At 47.7% G+C, this 13,027-nt stretch overlaps 1 protein-coding gene across 1 annotated transcript in view; it reads left to right on the plus strand.

The window, feature by feature from the left end:
* Window positions 1–13,027, plus strand: part of PSTPIP2 (proline-serine-threonine phosphatase interacting protein 2) — an 87,923-nt gene that overhangs the window by 52,125 nt on the left and 22,771 nt on the right. The window contains exons 3-5 of the mRNA XM_029059376.2: window positions 175–252; window positions 3,781–3,815; window positions 5,278–5,384. Of these exons, the coding sequence (XP_028915209.1) occupies window positions 175–252; window positions 3,781–3,815; window positions 5,278–5,384 (220 nt within the window). The remainder of the gene's footprint in view (window positions 1–174; window positions 253–3,780; window positions 3,816–5,277; window positions 5,385–13,027) is intronic.

The following is a 13,027-nucleotide window of genomic DNA, read 5'->3' on the forward strand; positions in this document are numbered from 1 at the left end:
TAAGGAAGTGTCCTGCTGGTGGCCGGAGGGAAAGGTGATCTTTCCTGGATGGGATTTCGAGTGGTTCCAGCGAGGTCTCATTCCCCAGAAAGGGTGGGTTAGGCCCAGCCTTGGTGTTTGGGATGGGAGTGACTCTTTTTTTTTTTCCTTTTAAATTTTTTTTCCTGACAATAGGGCAATCATTGAAGAGAAATACGGCAAGGATCTGATCAACCTTTCCAAGAAGAAGCCCTGTGGACAAAGTGAGACCCAGTAAGTTTTTTTGCTCCCTGTCAAGATTTCAGCCTGAAACACTGGGTCAGCATTAGAACCCAGGTCCTCCGACTCCCAGGCCCGTGATCTTTGGGAAACTTTTGCTCAGAGAGGCACTCCTCTCTTGATGGCAGTACCATGCAGGTCCATCCTTGGCTACTGATTCACAGTTTTCTGCTGAACTGCAGCATTTTTTGACGTTTTGTTTTACCAGGTCCTTAAAATGTTTTCTCGGCTCTCCTTGCTTTTGGTTTCCTCATTTTTAGCTTTTTCCTCCCTTACTGTCATCGCCATCCTCTCATTCTCCTCCAGCTCCTCCCCCTCTGCCTTAAAGCATACCCTATACCTGCCAGCACCATAACCCACTAGGACAAAAATTGAACTCAATCTTCCTTCTCAAACCTACTCCTCCTAACTTCCCCCCTAACAGTGGACAGAAAGCACCACCATCCTTCCTGCCTCAGTGAGATGCCTCTCTCCCTTTGACATTCCGTTTGCCTTCCTTCTCCATATCTCCTGGACCCACTTCTGCAAAAACCTCCAATACCAACCCATTATTCTGAAATAGAATCTCCTAAAAACTGAATTTAAATCTGACCACCGGCTGTATTTTTTTTATTAAGCACTTACCATGTGCCAGGCAGTGTACTTAGCACTGAAGTAGACAGGTTAATCGAGTTGGACACAGACACATGGGGCTCACGGTCTTCGTCCCCATTTTACGGATGAGGGAACTGAGGCCCAGAGAAGTTCCCTGAGAAGTGCCTGAGGTCACACGGCAGATATGTGGAGAACTTTGGATTAGAACACAGGTCCTTCTGACTTCCAGGCCCATGCTGAACCCACTAGGCCACACTGCTTCTCAACTTCTTACCTATCTGGTCTCTTTTACTGTTACATCCCAGCTCATACTCTTCACCCCTCCTAAACTAATTTCCTGTCTCTCTGAACCAACATACCCTTCTGTCCCATTTGAAATTGCTCTCGTAAACCCACCAGGTTACTTTCTCTTAAAACGTTGGTCCCACAAAAGACATTCCCTGACTAATCCCCACCCGCTAACTCCTGGCGATGAAGACTTACCTCCTGGGGGGGTAACAAGTAGCTCAATCCCATCCAAACCATTGATCCCATGGATTTGGGGTGGCCTCACGAATCTGGAACCAAACTGGAATTTCCAGGTCATGGCCCTGGCTCCCAGCCTTTGGGAGGAAACTAGAGCACGGGCCTGGGAGTCTGAAGGACCTGGATTCTAATCCTGGCTCTGCCACTTGTCTGCTGTGTGACCTTAGGCAAGTCACTTCATGTCTCTGTGCCCCTAAAATGGAGGTTAACACCATGAGCCCCATATGGGACATGGACTGCGTCCAATCTGATTAGCTTGTATCTACCCCATTGCCAGTCCAGTGGCTGGCTTAAGTAAGCGCTTAACAAATGCCATTAAAAAAAAAAAACTCAAGTGGTGCTGAGGCTCTCCTGGTTCTGTCAGAATGCTAGGATTCTCCTGTTAATCGGCGAGAGATTCCCAGTCTCATTCCCATCCAGCCTTGGAGCTTTGTTTTGGGAAAGCGTTCTAGCAATCAAGCCCATTGGATCCGAAGTCACAAAGGTAGAACACAGAGAGATGTCAGCTTGGTGGCTTCCTGCTCCCACCTTCCCATGACCAGCAGAGCGATGATATTGTCTCTTGGAATCATGCTAGCCCGTCCACTCAGGAACGGGCCTCCTGGTGACTTCATTCAGTCGGTCATATCTATTGAGCGCTTACTGTGTGTAGAGCACTGTACTAAGCATTTGGGAGAGTACAGTAGAACAGTAAACAGACATATTTTCTGCCTGCAACGAGCTTACAGGCCAGAAAGTACTGACATTTTGCCCTTGGGCTGGGGGAGGCAGGGGGCAGCAAGGATGGAACTGTGACTTGGGTTAGAGCAATTAATATGAGGAGAAATGGATAGGCCCTATACTACTGAAACTGATTCTGCAGACTATGGGGTTTTTTATTTGTTTGTTTTAAATGGTATTTGTTAAGCTCTTACTATGTGCCACGCACTGTATTAAGTGCTGGGGTGGGTACAAAATAGGTTGGCCGCAGCCCCACCACATCCCCATTTTACAGATGAGGGAACTGAGGCCCAGAGAAGTAAAGTGATTTGCCCAAGGTCACACAGCAGACTGGCGGTAAAGGTGGAACTCAGATCCTTCTCTGACTTCCAGGTCCATCCTCTATCCACTAGACCACGCTGCTTTGCTTCTCTACTTTAGCCCAGGCTGGGATTTCTGTCGCTCTTCTCCTCACCCCAAGGGAGTCCTCTAGACTGTAAGCTCATGTGGGCAAGGGATGTGTCTGTTTATTGCTATATCGTACTCTCCCAAGCTCTTAGGAGAGTGCTCTGCATACGGTTCATCGAATGGATGAACGAGTGCTGCCTTTCATCAGGAACCCTGGAGCTGATGTGAGTTGTTTCTGGAGGAGTCAGCGGCAGGGAGCCCATAGACAATGCTGCCCTTTTATTTTATTCTATTTTTTTTATGGTATTTAAGTGCTTTCTATATGCCAGCCACTGTACTAAGCACTGGGGTAAATATAAAATAATCAGGTTGGGCACAGTCCCTATTCCACATGGGGCTCACAGTCTTAATCCCCATTTTACAGTTGAGGGAACTGAGGCTCAGAGAAGTTAAGCGACTTGCCCAAGGTCAGCCAGCAGACAAGTGGGGGAGCCGGGATTAGAACCCAGGTCCTCTACCTCCCAGGCCTGTGCCCTTTCCACCAGATCACGCTATTGCTGTGCTGGGAGCCAGAGTCCCGTGGCTAGGACAGTTTCCCAACTGACGCCCCTTCCCCGGCCCTTCCTGAGACTCACTGATATACAGATTGTATCTATGTCTACCAAGTCTGTTGAATTGTAATAATAATAATAATGATGATGGTATTTGTCAGGTGCTTACTATGTGCCAGGCACTGTATTAAGCATTGGGGTGGATACAAGCAAATCGGGTTGGACACGGTTCCTGTCCCATGTGGGGCTCACAGTCCCAACCCCCATTTTCCAGATGAGGTAACTGAGGTGTAGAGAAGCAAAGTGACTTGCCCAAGGTCACAGCAGACAAGTGGCAGATCCTGGATTAGGGCTCATGACCTTCTGGCTCCCAGGCCCGTGCTCTATCCACTACGCTGTGCCGCTTCCTTACAGTACAGTGTTCTGCATCCATTAAGCGCTCAATAAGTACCACGGATTGATTGATTGTGCTGGGAATGTAAAATTCCACCAGGAGCTCAGCATTCCAAGGGCACAGTGAGGTACTCTTCCTGCTCCTGAGTCGAAAGTTGCCCGAAGCGAAGCCACTTCCATTTATCTTCTCCATCCCAACTAAACCACCCACTCTCTCCCATCCCCCTTCCCTAGGAGACTTTCCCTATGGTTGTTGGAACGTGGGCTGGGGGAGGGGATCCGGGGACAGTTTTTAACGAAGCTTGAACAGATCATACCCAGATTGATAATTGGACATATGCTTGCTTTGTAGTACCCTGAAGAGGGCTCTAGAAGTCTTCAAGCTGCGTAAGTGATTTTTTTTTAATATATTATCAATTTTGCCTCAGTGTGGAGAAATCTAAGATCAGGTCCCTGCCCCCCTAAATCAAACATTAAGGAAGCTCTGGGGCAGTTTTTCATCTCTTCACACTTGACGGTTGCCCACTGTGGATAGTTTCTTGGAGAAACAGATTTTGGTGTGTCCTGGGTGACATCGTGTCCATCTTTGGACTGTGGGTTACAATGATGAATAATAATAATCATTATGGCATTTGTTAAGTGCTTACTATGTGCCAGACACTGGCCTAAGCACTAGGGTAGATACAAGCAAATCAGGTTGGACACAGTCCCTGTCCCATGTGGGGCTCACAGTCTCAACCCCCATTTCACAGATGAGATAACTGAGGCACAGAGAAATGAAGCGACTTACCCAGAATCACACAGCAGACAAGTGGTGGAGTCCAGGATTAGAACCCATGACCTTTGACTTCCAGGCCCAGGCTCTATCCACTACGCCATGCTATTTATGAGAATTAGCTCGGGATAATTGCATTAGTGGTGGTTAATGTTTTCCTCTTCCCCCGCCTCCCTCCCCCTCTTCTTAGTGGATGTTCTTTGCCCTTCCCATGCCCGAGAATTGTTGGCATCAGGAAAAGACAAATAAGCTCAACCAGGTATTTGCATAATTTAAAAGTTAAAATGGAGGTTATAAGATCTGATTGCAAAACTTCCCCAGCCCTTTCCATCCTTGCCAGGGGCATAGAGGTATCTGAGGTCAGTGAATGCTGGTAGTCTGAGGACAGGACGGTGCTAACGTTCTAAGTTGAATTTTATATTTTGATATTCCCTAGGCATATTTTCTCTTCTGCATGGCCCAGTTCCTTTTCAGGGCCTGGTCCTGTTGGGGAATGACCAAGGGCCTAAAATCAAACGTTTGCAGTGAGGTCACAGATAATTCCAGTAAGCATTGTTTTCCTACAATGAAATCAATCCATGAACAACCTCAGCAAACCAGTAGTGAAGCGGCGTGGCTTAGTGGAAAGAGAACCTGGGTTTCTAATCCTGGGCCTGCTGCTTGTCTCCCATGTGACGTTGGGCAAGTCACCTTTTCTCTGTGCCTCGGTTTCCTCATCTGTACAATGGGGCTTAAATCCTACTCCCTCTTACTGAGACTGTGACCCCACATGGGACAGGGACTGTGTGATTTGTTTTGGGCAGAGAATGAGTGCTACCAACTCTGTTATGTTGTGCTCCCCTAAGTGTTTATTTAGTACAGTGTTCTGCACACAGTATGCACTCAATAAATAACATTGAGTGATTCAAAGTGATTATCTTGTATCCAGCCCAGGACTTAGTACAGTATCTAGAGTATCTACAGTACCTAGCTTTCTTATTCTTTCTGAATAAGGGTGGGTAGTCTATTTTCACTTCAGACTTTGGGAAGTTCTCTTTCACGTCTTTCACATTTTGTTTTTTTTCCTCTTTGTAGAGATCGACAATGTGGGGCAAGGTCACATCCAACTGGCACAGACCCTGAGGGACGAGGCCAGAAAAATGGAGGAATTCAGGGAAAAGCAAAAGATACAGCGGAAAAAGGTGAGGTTTTTCCACGAGCCGAAATGCTGCCTGCTTCGAGCAGAGAGCCCTGGGGGTTTCTTGGCTTGATTGGTACGTATGATGATGATGTGATGATGTTAGTATTTGTTAAGCACTTACTATGTGCCAAGCACTGTTCTAAACACTGGGGTAGATACAAGGTAATCAGGTTGTCCCATGTGGGGCTCACAGTCTTCATCCCCATTTTACAGATGAGGTAACTGAGGCACAGAGAAGTCAAGTGACTAGCCCAACGTCACACAGTTGATTAGTGGAGGAGCCGGCATTAGAACCCACAACCTCTGACTCCCAAGCCCGTGCTCTTTCCACTAAGCCACGCTGCTTCTCTGTGGAGGTCAGCCAGGCTCGGTGATATTTCAGTGGTTTCCTGGAATGTGTCTGTTATACTCTCCCAAGCACTTAAAACAGTGCTCTGCACACAGTAAGCGCTCGGTAAATACTGTTGATTGACCGATTGATGCTGGCGGGAATATCGAAACACTGTACACCCAGGTCTCCCTTACCACAAGGGTTCAGTTCCTGAATTGTACATTCCAAGTGCTCTGCACATAGTAAGCGCTCAGTAAATACTACTGAATGTAGAACCCCGCTTGAAGTAAAACTTAGAATGTAGCCCTCACCCTGTGGTCAACACCTTGTGTGTATCCATAATCCTTCTCCAGTCACCTCATGACTCTGCCTCCAGACAGAGGCTTGCAGTCAGGTGAAAAGTTCCCTAACCTGCAGTTCACATTCTATCCAAAACAAATCAATCACTGGTATTTATTGAGCACTTACTGGGAGAGGGCAGTGGAACAGAGTTGGTAGACACGTTCCCTGCCTACAACGAGCTAGGAGGGGAGACCAGCATTGATATAAAATAAACTGTGGATATGTATGTAAGTGCTTTGGGGTTGAGGGAGGGGTGAATAAGGGATGCAGATGTAAGTGTAATCCTAATCAAGACAGGAGAAGCAGTGTGGCCTCGTGGGAAGAGCATAGGCCTGGGAGTCAGAGGACTTGGGTTCTAATTCCTGCTCCACCACTTGCCTGCTGTGGGGCATTGCGTAAGTCACTTAACTTCTCCGTGCCTCAGTTTCCTCATCTGTAAAGTGGAGATTCAATGCCCATTCTCCCTCGTACTTAGACGAGGAGCCCTATTTGGGGTAGGGACTGTGCCCAATCTGATTAACTTGTATCTACCCCAGCACTTAGTTCAGTACTCAGTACATAGTATGTGCTTAACAAACGTCATCATTATTATTACGATTATGCAATCGATCATATTTATTGAGCGCTTACTATGGACAAGAGAACTTGTGGACACGTTCCCCGCCCATAACGAGCTTACGTGAAAATAGGTGTTATAGAAGAGCTGAGTGTATTGTCAAATATATAGCGGAGGTATGAGAAGTGAGGGAGAAGGGAGTTGGGAAGGTGTGGGGGCTTGCATCGACGGGAAATTTTTATCTCCTAAATTTCAGCCAGGTGAGAAGAGATGGGTGTCTTCTGGGTAGGTGCCACCCGCCTGGTGCGTTTGCAGGTGTGATGTGTGACAATAACAGTTGCTTTCTCCTCGAGAGTGGGGATGAAGTCGTGATCTCACCCTGAGGTCCCAGGGCTTTGGAACTGTTTCTGTTCTCTGTTGCCTGAGCCTTTTACCTCCTTGATCTCTACAGATGCAGCTGGGGATGCATTCGAGGTGATGCATCGCAAGGGGAGGTGGTGACAGAAGCCAGATCACCAGGATGGAAGTAGAGATGAAAAAAAACCAATTGCATTAGCAAATTGCCTCCTACAGTAACTTCTTTTCTCCTGCAGTTCCCGCAAAGACTAGCTAGCCTGCTATCTGATAACCCTAATTTGCTCAGCAGTTTTTTCCCCCTCCCCTGTTTTTAGCAGGCAGATTTTTCCTGTGATTGGGCAAAGCTGGGTTGGCATTTCAGTGTTTCACACCCAGAAACATCCACACATAGATATTTGTTCTTCAAGATTTGAAGATGGTGCTAGGGAAGCAAGGAGGCATCATGGTCTAATGGAAAGAGCATAGACCTGGGAGTTAGGGAGCCTGAGTTCTAAACCCACTTCTGTCATTTGCCTGTTGTGTGATGTGGGGCAGCTCTCTTAATTTCTCTGAGCTTCAGTTTCCTCATTCATGAAATAGCGATTAAGGACTTGTCTCCCTCCCATTTAGACCATGAGCCCCACATGAGACAGAGACTGTGTCGGATCTGATTACGTCGTATCTACCCTGTGTTCAGTACAGTTCTTGGGATAGAATGCTTAGCAAATGCCTCAAGTTTGATTATTATTACGCAACGGAGGAAAATATTTTATCCTTGCTTTCGTGTGGCTTACAAGACCAATACCTGGATGAAAATGCCTTCCACATCGTGTGCAGGAAAAGATGGTTCTTGCTGCGCTGACTCTAAATTAAGGCTCAGGATTAAGGTCCTCGAATAGAGTCAGTCTTCTGGTATCCAGTCAAAGCTCACTGCCACACAAATTCGTGTTGAGGAGATGGCAAGACACCCCACCTCCTTGCTGACCTTTCCTAGTCTATCCTTCACTCTGCGCCCCCCCCCCCAGATCATTTTTGTAAAACATCATTCTGAACACTTAGTTCAGAACCCACTCCTCAAAAGCCTCCAGCAATTGCCCATTCTGCTCATCAAGCAGAAATACATGATTTAAAAGCATTCAATCAACTCTCTCCCCGTATTCATTCATTCATTCATTCAATAGTATTTATTGAGTACTTACTATGTGCAGAGCACTGTACTAAGCGCTTGAGATGAACAAGTGGGCAACAGATAGAGACAGTCCCTGCCGTTTGACGGGCTTACAGTCTCATTGGGGGAGACGGACAGACAAGAACAATGGCAATAAATAGAGTCAAGGGGAAGAACATCTCGTAAAAACAATGGCAACTAAATAGAATCAAGGCGATGTACAATTCATTAACAAAATAAATAGGGTAACGAAAATATATACAGTTGAGCGGACGAGTACAGTGCTGTGGGGATGGGAAGGGAGAGGTGGAGGAGCAGAGGGAAAAGGGGAAAATGAGGGTTTAGCTGCGGAGAGGTAAAGGGGGGATGGCAGAGGGAGTAGAGGGAGAAGAGGAGCTCAGTCTGGGAACGCCTCTTGGAGGAGGTGAGTTTTCAGTAGGGTTTTGAAGAGGGAAAGAGAATCAGTTTGGCGGAGGTGAGGAGGGAGGGCGTTCCGGGACCGCGGGAGGATGTGACCCAGGGGTCGACGGCGGGATAGGCGAGACCGAGGGACGGCGAGGAGGTGGGCGGCAGAGGAGCGGAGCGTGCGGGGTGGGCGGTAGAAAGAGAGAAGGGAGGAGAGGTAGGAAGGGGCAAGGTGATGGAGAACCTTGAAGCCTAGAGTGAGGAGTTTTTGTTTGGAGCGGAGGTTGATACTTATCCTCACGCCTCTCCCACTATAATGGTATTTGTTGAGTGCTTACTATGTGTCAGACACTGTACTAAGCGCTGGGATGGATACAAGCAAATCGGGTTGGACACAGTCCCTGTCCCATGTGGGGTTCACAGTCTTAATCCCCATTTTATAGATGAGGGAGCTGAGGCCCAGAGAAGTGAAGTGACTTGCCCAGGTCACCCAGCAGACAAGTGCTCATTTCATACACTTTGTACCTTTCAAGCCAACCAATTCACTGTTCTTCATCTCTCTTGCCTGACCTAATAATAATAATAATGATTGTGGTATTGAATTGCTAAAAATGTGCTAGGCACTGTACTAAACTCTGGGATAGATACAAGATAATTGGGTTGGACATAATCCCTGTGCTGCATGTGATTTGCGGTCTTAATCCCCATTTTACAGGTGAGGAAACTGAAGCATGGAGAAGTTGAAATATGTGCCCAAGGCCACAGAGCAGACAAGTGGCGGAGCCGGGATTAGAAGCCAGATCTCTGACTGCCAGGCCCGGGCTCCTTCCATTAGGCCGCACTGTTAGACTTCTTGGTTCACACACTCTCTCCTGTCTGAAACTCCCTCTCCCTTCACCCCCGGCTCTTCCCAACTTCAAGGCCTTTCTGAAATCACTTCTCTTCCAGGAGGCCTTTTTTGGTGAATCTCTCATCTCTCCACCCCATCTCTCCACCCTATGGTATTTATTGAGTGCTCACTACGTGGAGAACACTGTCCTAAGCACTTGGGAGAGTGTGATAACAGCAGAATTAGCGGACACGTTCCCTGCTTGACCCTACAGTCTAGAGAATGAAGTTTACACCCAGTGGAAAGAGCCTGGGCTTGGGAGTCAGAGGTTATGGGTTCTAATCCTGGCTCCACCGCTTGTCATCTGTGTGACCTTGGCCAAGTCACTTAACTTCTTTGTGCCTGTTGGCTCATCTGTAAAATGGGAATGAAGGCTGTGAGCCCTATGTGGGACAACCTGATTGCCCTGTATCTACCCCAGCTCTTAGAACAGTGTTTGGCACATAGTAAGTGCTTAACAAATACCACAGTTGAAGCAGCAAGGCTCAGTGGAAAGAGCACGGGTTTAGGAGTCAGAGGTCATGGGTTCTAATCCCAGCTCCGCCACCTGTCATCTGTGTGACTTTGGGCAAGTAACTTAACTTCTCGGTGCCTCAGTTACCTCATCTGTAAAATGGGGATTAAGGCTGTGAGCCTCACATGGGACAACCTGATGACTCTGTATCTTCCCCAGTGCTTAGAACAGTGCTCAGCACATAGTAAGCGTTTAACAAATACCAACATTATTGTTATTATTATTATAGTATAGTTGTCCTTGGTTTTCCAAGAAGATGCCTCAGGTGAAATCCACCTTTGAATGCATGTGTGGGACCCTACAATTCCAGCCAGATTCTGCACCAAAAAAGGCTGGCCCTTCTTATGATTTTTTTATTTTATTTTGGCTAGTAGTGCCAGCATACTAATGCTAGATACAAAGTTGACAATCAATCAATTGTATTTATTGAACACTTACTGTATGCAGAGCACCGTACTAAGCGGTTGGGAGAGTACAGTGTAACAAAATGACAGACACATACCCCGCCCACAACGAGTCGCACACAGTCCCTGTCCCGCACGAGGCTCACAGTCTTAACCCCCATTTTACAGATGAGGGAACTGAGGCACAGAGAAGGGAAATGAGTTGCCGCAGATCACACAGCAGACATTCCCTGCCCACAACGAGTCGCACACAGTCCCTGTCCCACACGGACTCTCAGTCTTAATCCCCATTCTACAGATGAGGGAACTGAGGTACAGAGAAGTGAAATGAGTTGCCAGAGGTCACGCAGCTGACAAGGTCCTTCTGAATTCCAGGCCCGGGCTCTATCCACTAGACCACACTGCTTCTCATGTCATGCTTAATACTCGCAGCACTTGGGACTGTATTTTTGCCTTCTTGGTCCTCTTTCCTTAAAAATCTTGGGCTTGAAGAAAGCCTCTCCCTTCCTGATGTCGATCCGCCATGTAGCTTCCCAGCCACCAATTCCCATTCTCAACAGGGGTGCAGCTTGATCTGAAACTTTGTCTCCCCACCTCATTCTTCTACCCCTATTGCCCGTCGCCACTCAGCACTTCTGAGTCGCCCAAGCAAGTCTCTTCCCTCTCCCCCAATCTAGTACATATATAAGTCAATGACATTTATTGAGCAGTTACTAAGAGCAGAGCAGAGCACTGTACTAAGCGCTTGGGAGAGTGCAGCATAACGGAGTTGGTAGACACGTTCCCTTGTCCACAGTGAGCAGACAGTCTAGAGAGACGGTCTCTACATAGGCACACCCTGCCTGTCTTTGCAATCTTCATCTGGTCACAGCGAGCTGGGAGAGTTTGCCTTGTTCACTTTCATGGTTAATATTCCCCATTAGCAGCATCCGCTCTATGGCCAGCGCTTACGTAACCCCATTCATTCATTCAGTCGTATTTATTGAGGGCTTACTGTGTGCAGAGCTCTGTACTGAGCGCTTGGAAGAGTACAACAATAAACAGACACGTTCCCTGCCGACAGCAAGCTTACAGTCTGGGGCCGGCGGAGACAGACATTAATATAAATGAATACATTCTAGATATGTACATAAGGGCTGTGGGGCGGGGGGTGCGGGTGGGGAGGAACAAAGGGAGCAAGTCAGGGTGATGCAGATGGAAGTGGGAGAAGAGGAAAGGGAGGCTTAGGGAAGCCCTCTTGGAGGAGAGGTGCCTTCAGTAAGGCTCTGAAGGTTCGGAGGGAGTCACTGTCTGTCGGATTTGAGGAGGGAAGGTGTTCCAGGCCAGAGGCAGGACTTGGATGAAGGGTCGGCGGTGAGGTAGACGAGATCGAGGCACAGTGGAGAAGGCTAGCGTTAGAGAGCCGAACTGTGCAGACTGGGTTGTAAGTAGGAGAGTAGCTAGGTGAGGTAGGAGGGAACAAAGTGATTGAGTGCTTTGAAGCTGACGGTGAGGCGTTTTTGTGTGACGCGGAGGTGGATGGACAACCGCTGGAGTGTTTTGAGGAGTGGAGAAACATGGCCTGGGTGTTTTTGTATTCAAATGATCCGGGCAGCAGAGTGAAGTGGGGACTGGAGTGGGGAGAGACAGGAGGTTGGAAGGTCGGTAAGAAGGCGGGATAGGATGAGAGATTGTATTAACATGGTAGCGGTTTGGATGGAGAGGAAAGGAAAGGAGTTTCAGGGAAACCCCGTGAAAGCCACGAACGGTGAAGGGACGGGGCGAATGTGATACTGGCATCCGGATGTAGAAATCATTTGGTCAACCAGGGAGACATTCAAAACAGGGGAGGTTGGTGTGGAATCCATCCTGCAGAGCAGGGGCTTGTGTGCAGATTACCAGAAGCCGAGCCAGCTGGAACCGCAGGTGGGGTCATTCGAGGAGAGGTGGTCAAGTTCTCTGGACCAGGCCTTTGGGCTTTAATCTCGCCTCTGCCACTTGTCTGCTGTGTGTGACCTTGGGCGAGTTACTCAACTTCTCAGGGCCTCAGTTACCTCATGCATTCATTCAATTGGACTTACTGAGCGCTTACTGGGTGCAAAGCACTGTCTGAAAAAGGGGGTTTGAGACTATGACCACCCCCAACCCAGTTTGCTTGTATCCACCCTTGCGCTTAGTACAGATCCCAAAACTTAGTAAGTGCTTAACCAGTACCATACTTTAAGACTTTTGCTGTACTTTGAAGGAGGAGAGCTTGTATTCATTTTTGCCCCCTCCCCATCTTAGAACTCTTCTCTCTGTTCTTTACCACTTGCCCTGCCCTGGGTCATTTGGGGGGCAGTTTTGTCAATATTGCAAAATACCTGAACTTCCACTTCTGAAGTTGGCAAACACTCAGTGATCTCTAGTGGAAGGCAAGTCCCTAAATTCTGTAAATCTCTGGGGTATTTTATTCCTAACCGACTGTTTTTCCGCAATTTCAAGTCCTCTCGGCTTCAGGAGGCAACCCCAAGCTTAGACTTTGGAAAGTGCGAAGTGTGTACATAAATTCTGTAATTACTTATATCGCAGTAAGGGCGATTGATTTTACTTCCTCATTGGGACACTTGTATTTTCTCTTTTGAAGCAAGGCCCAGGGGAAATGGGTCAATGCTTAACTTCTCCTTTTCACTAGCCAAACCTCTCACCCTCCCCCCGCCCCCATTTCTTTTTCGGTTGCT

Source organism: Ornithorhynchus anatinus, chromosome 3, assembly GCF_004115215.2.
Source record: "Ornithorhynchus anatinus isolate Pmale09 chromosome 3, mOrnAna1.pri.v4, whole genome shotgun sequence".
In the NCBI taxonomy this organism is placed as follows: Eukaryota; Metazoa; Chordata; class Mammalia; order Monotremata; family Ornithorhynchidae; genus Ornithorhynchus; species Ornithorhynchus anatinus.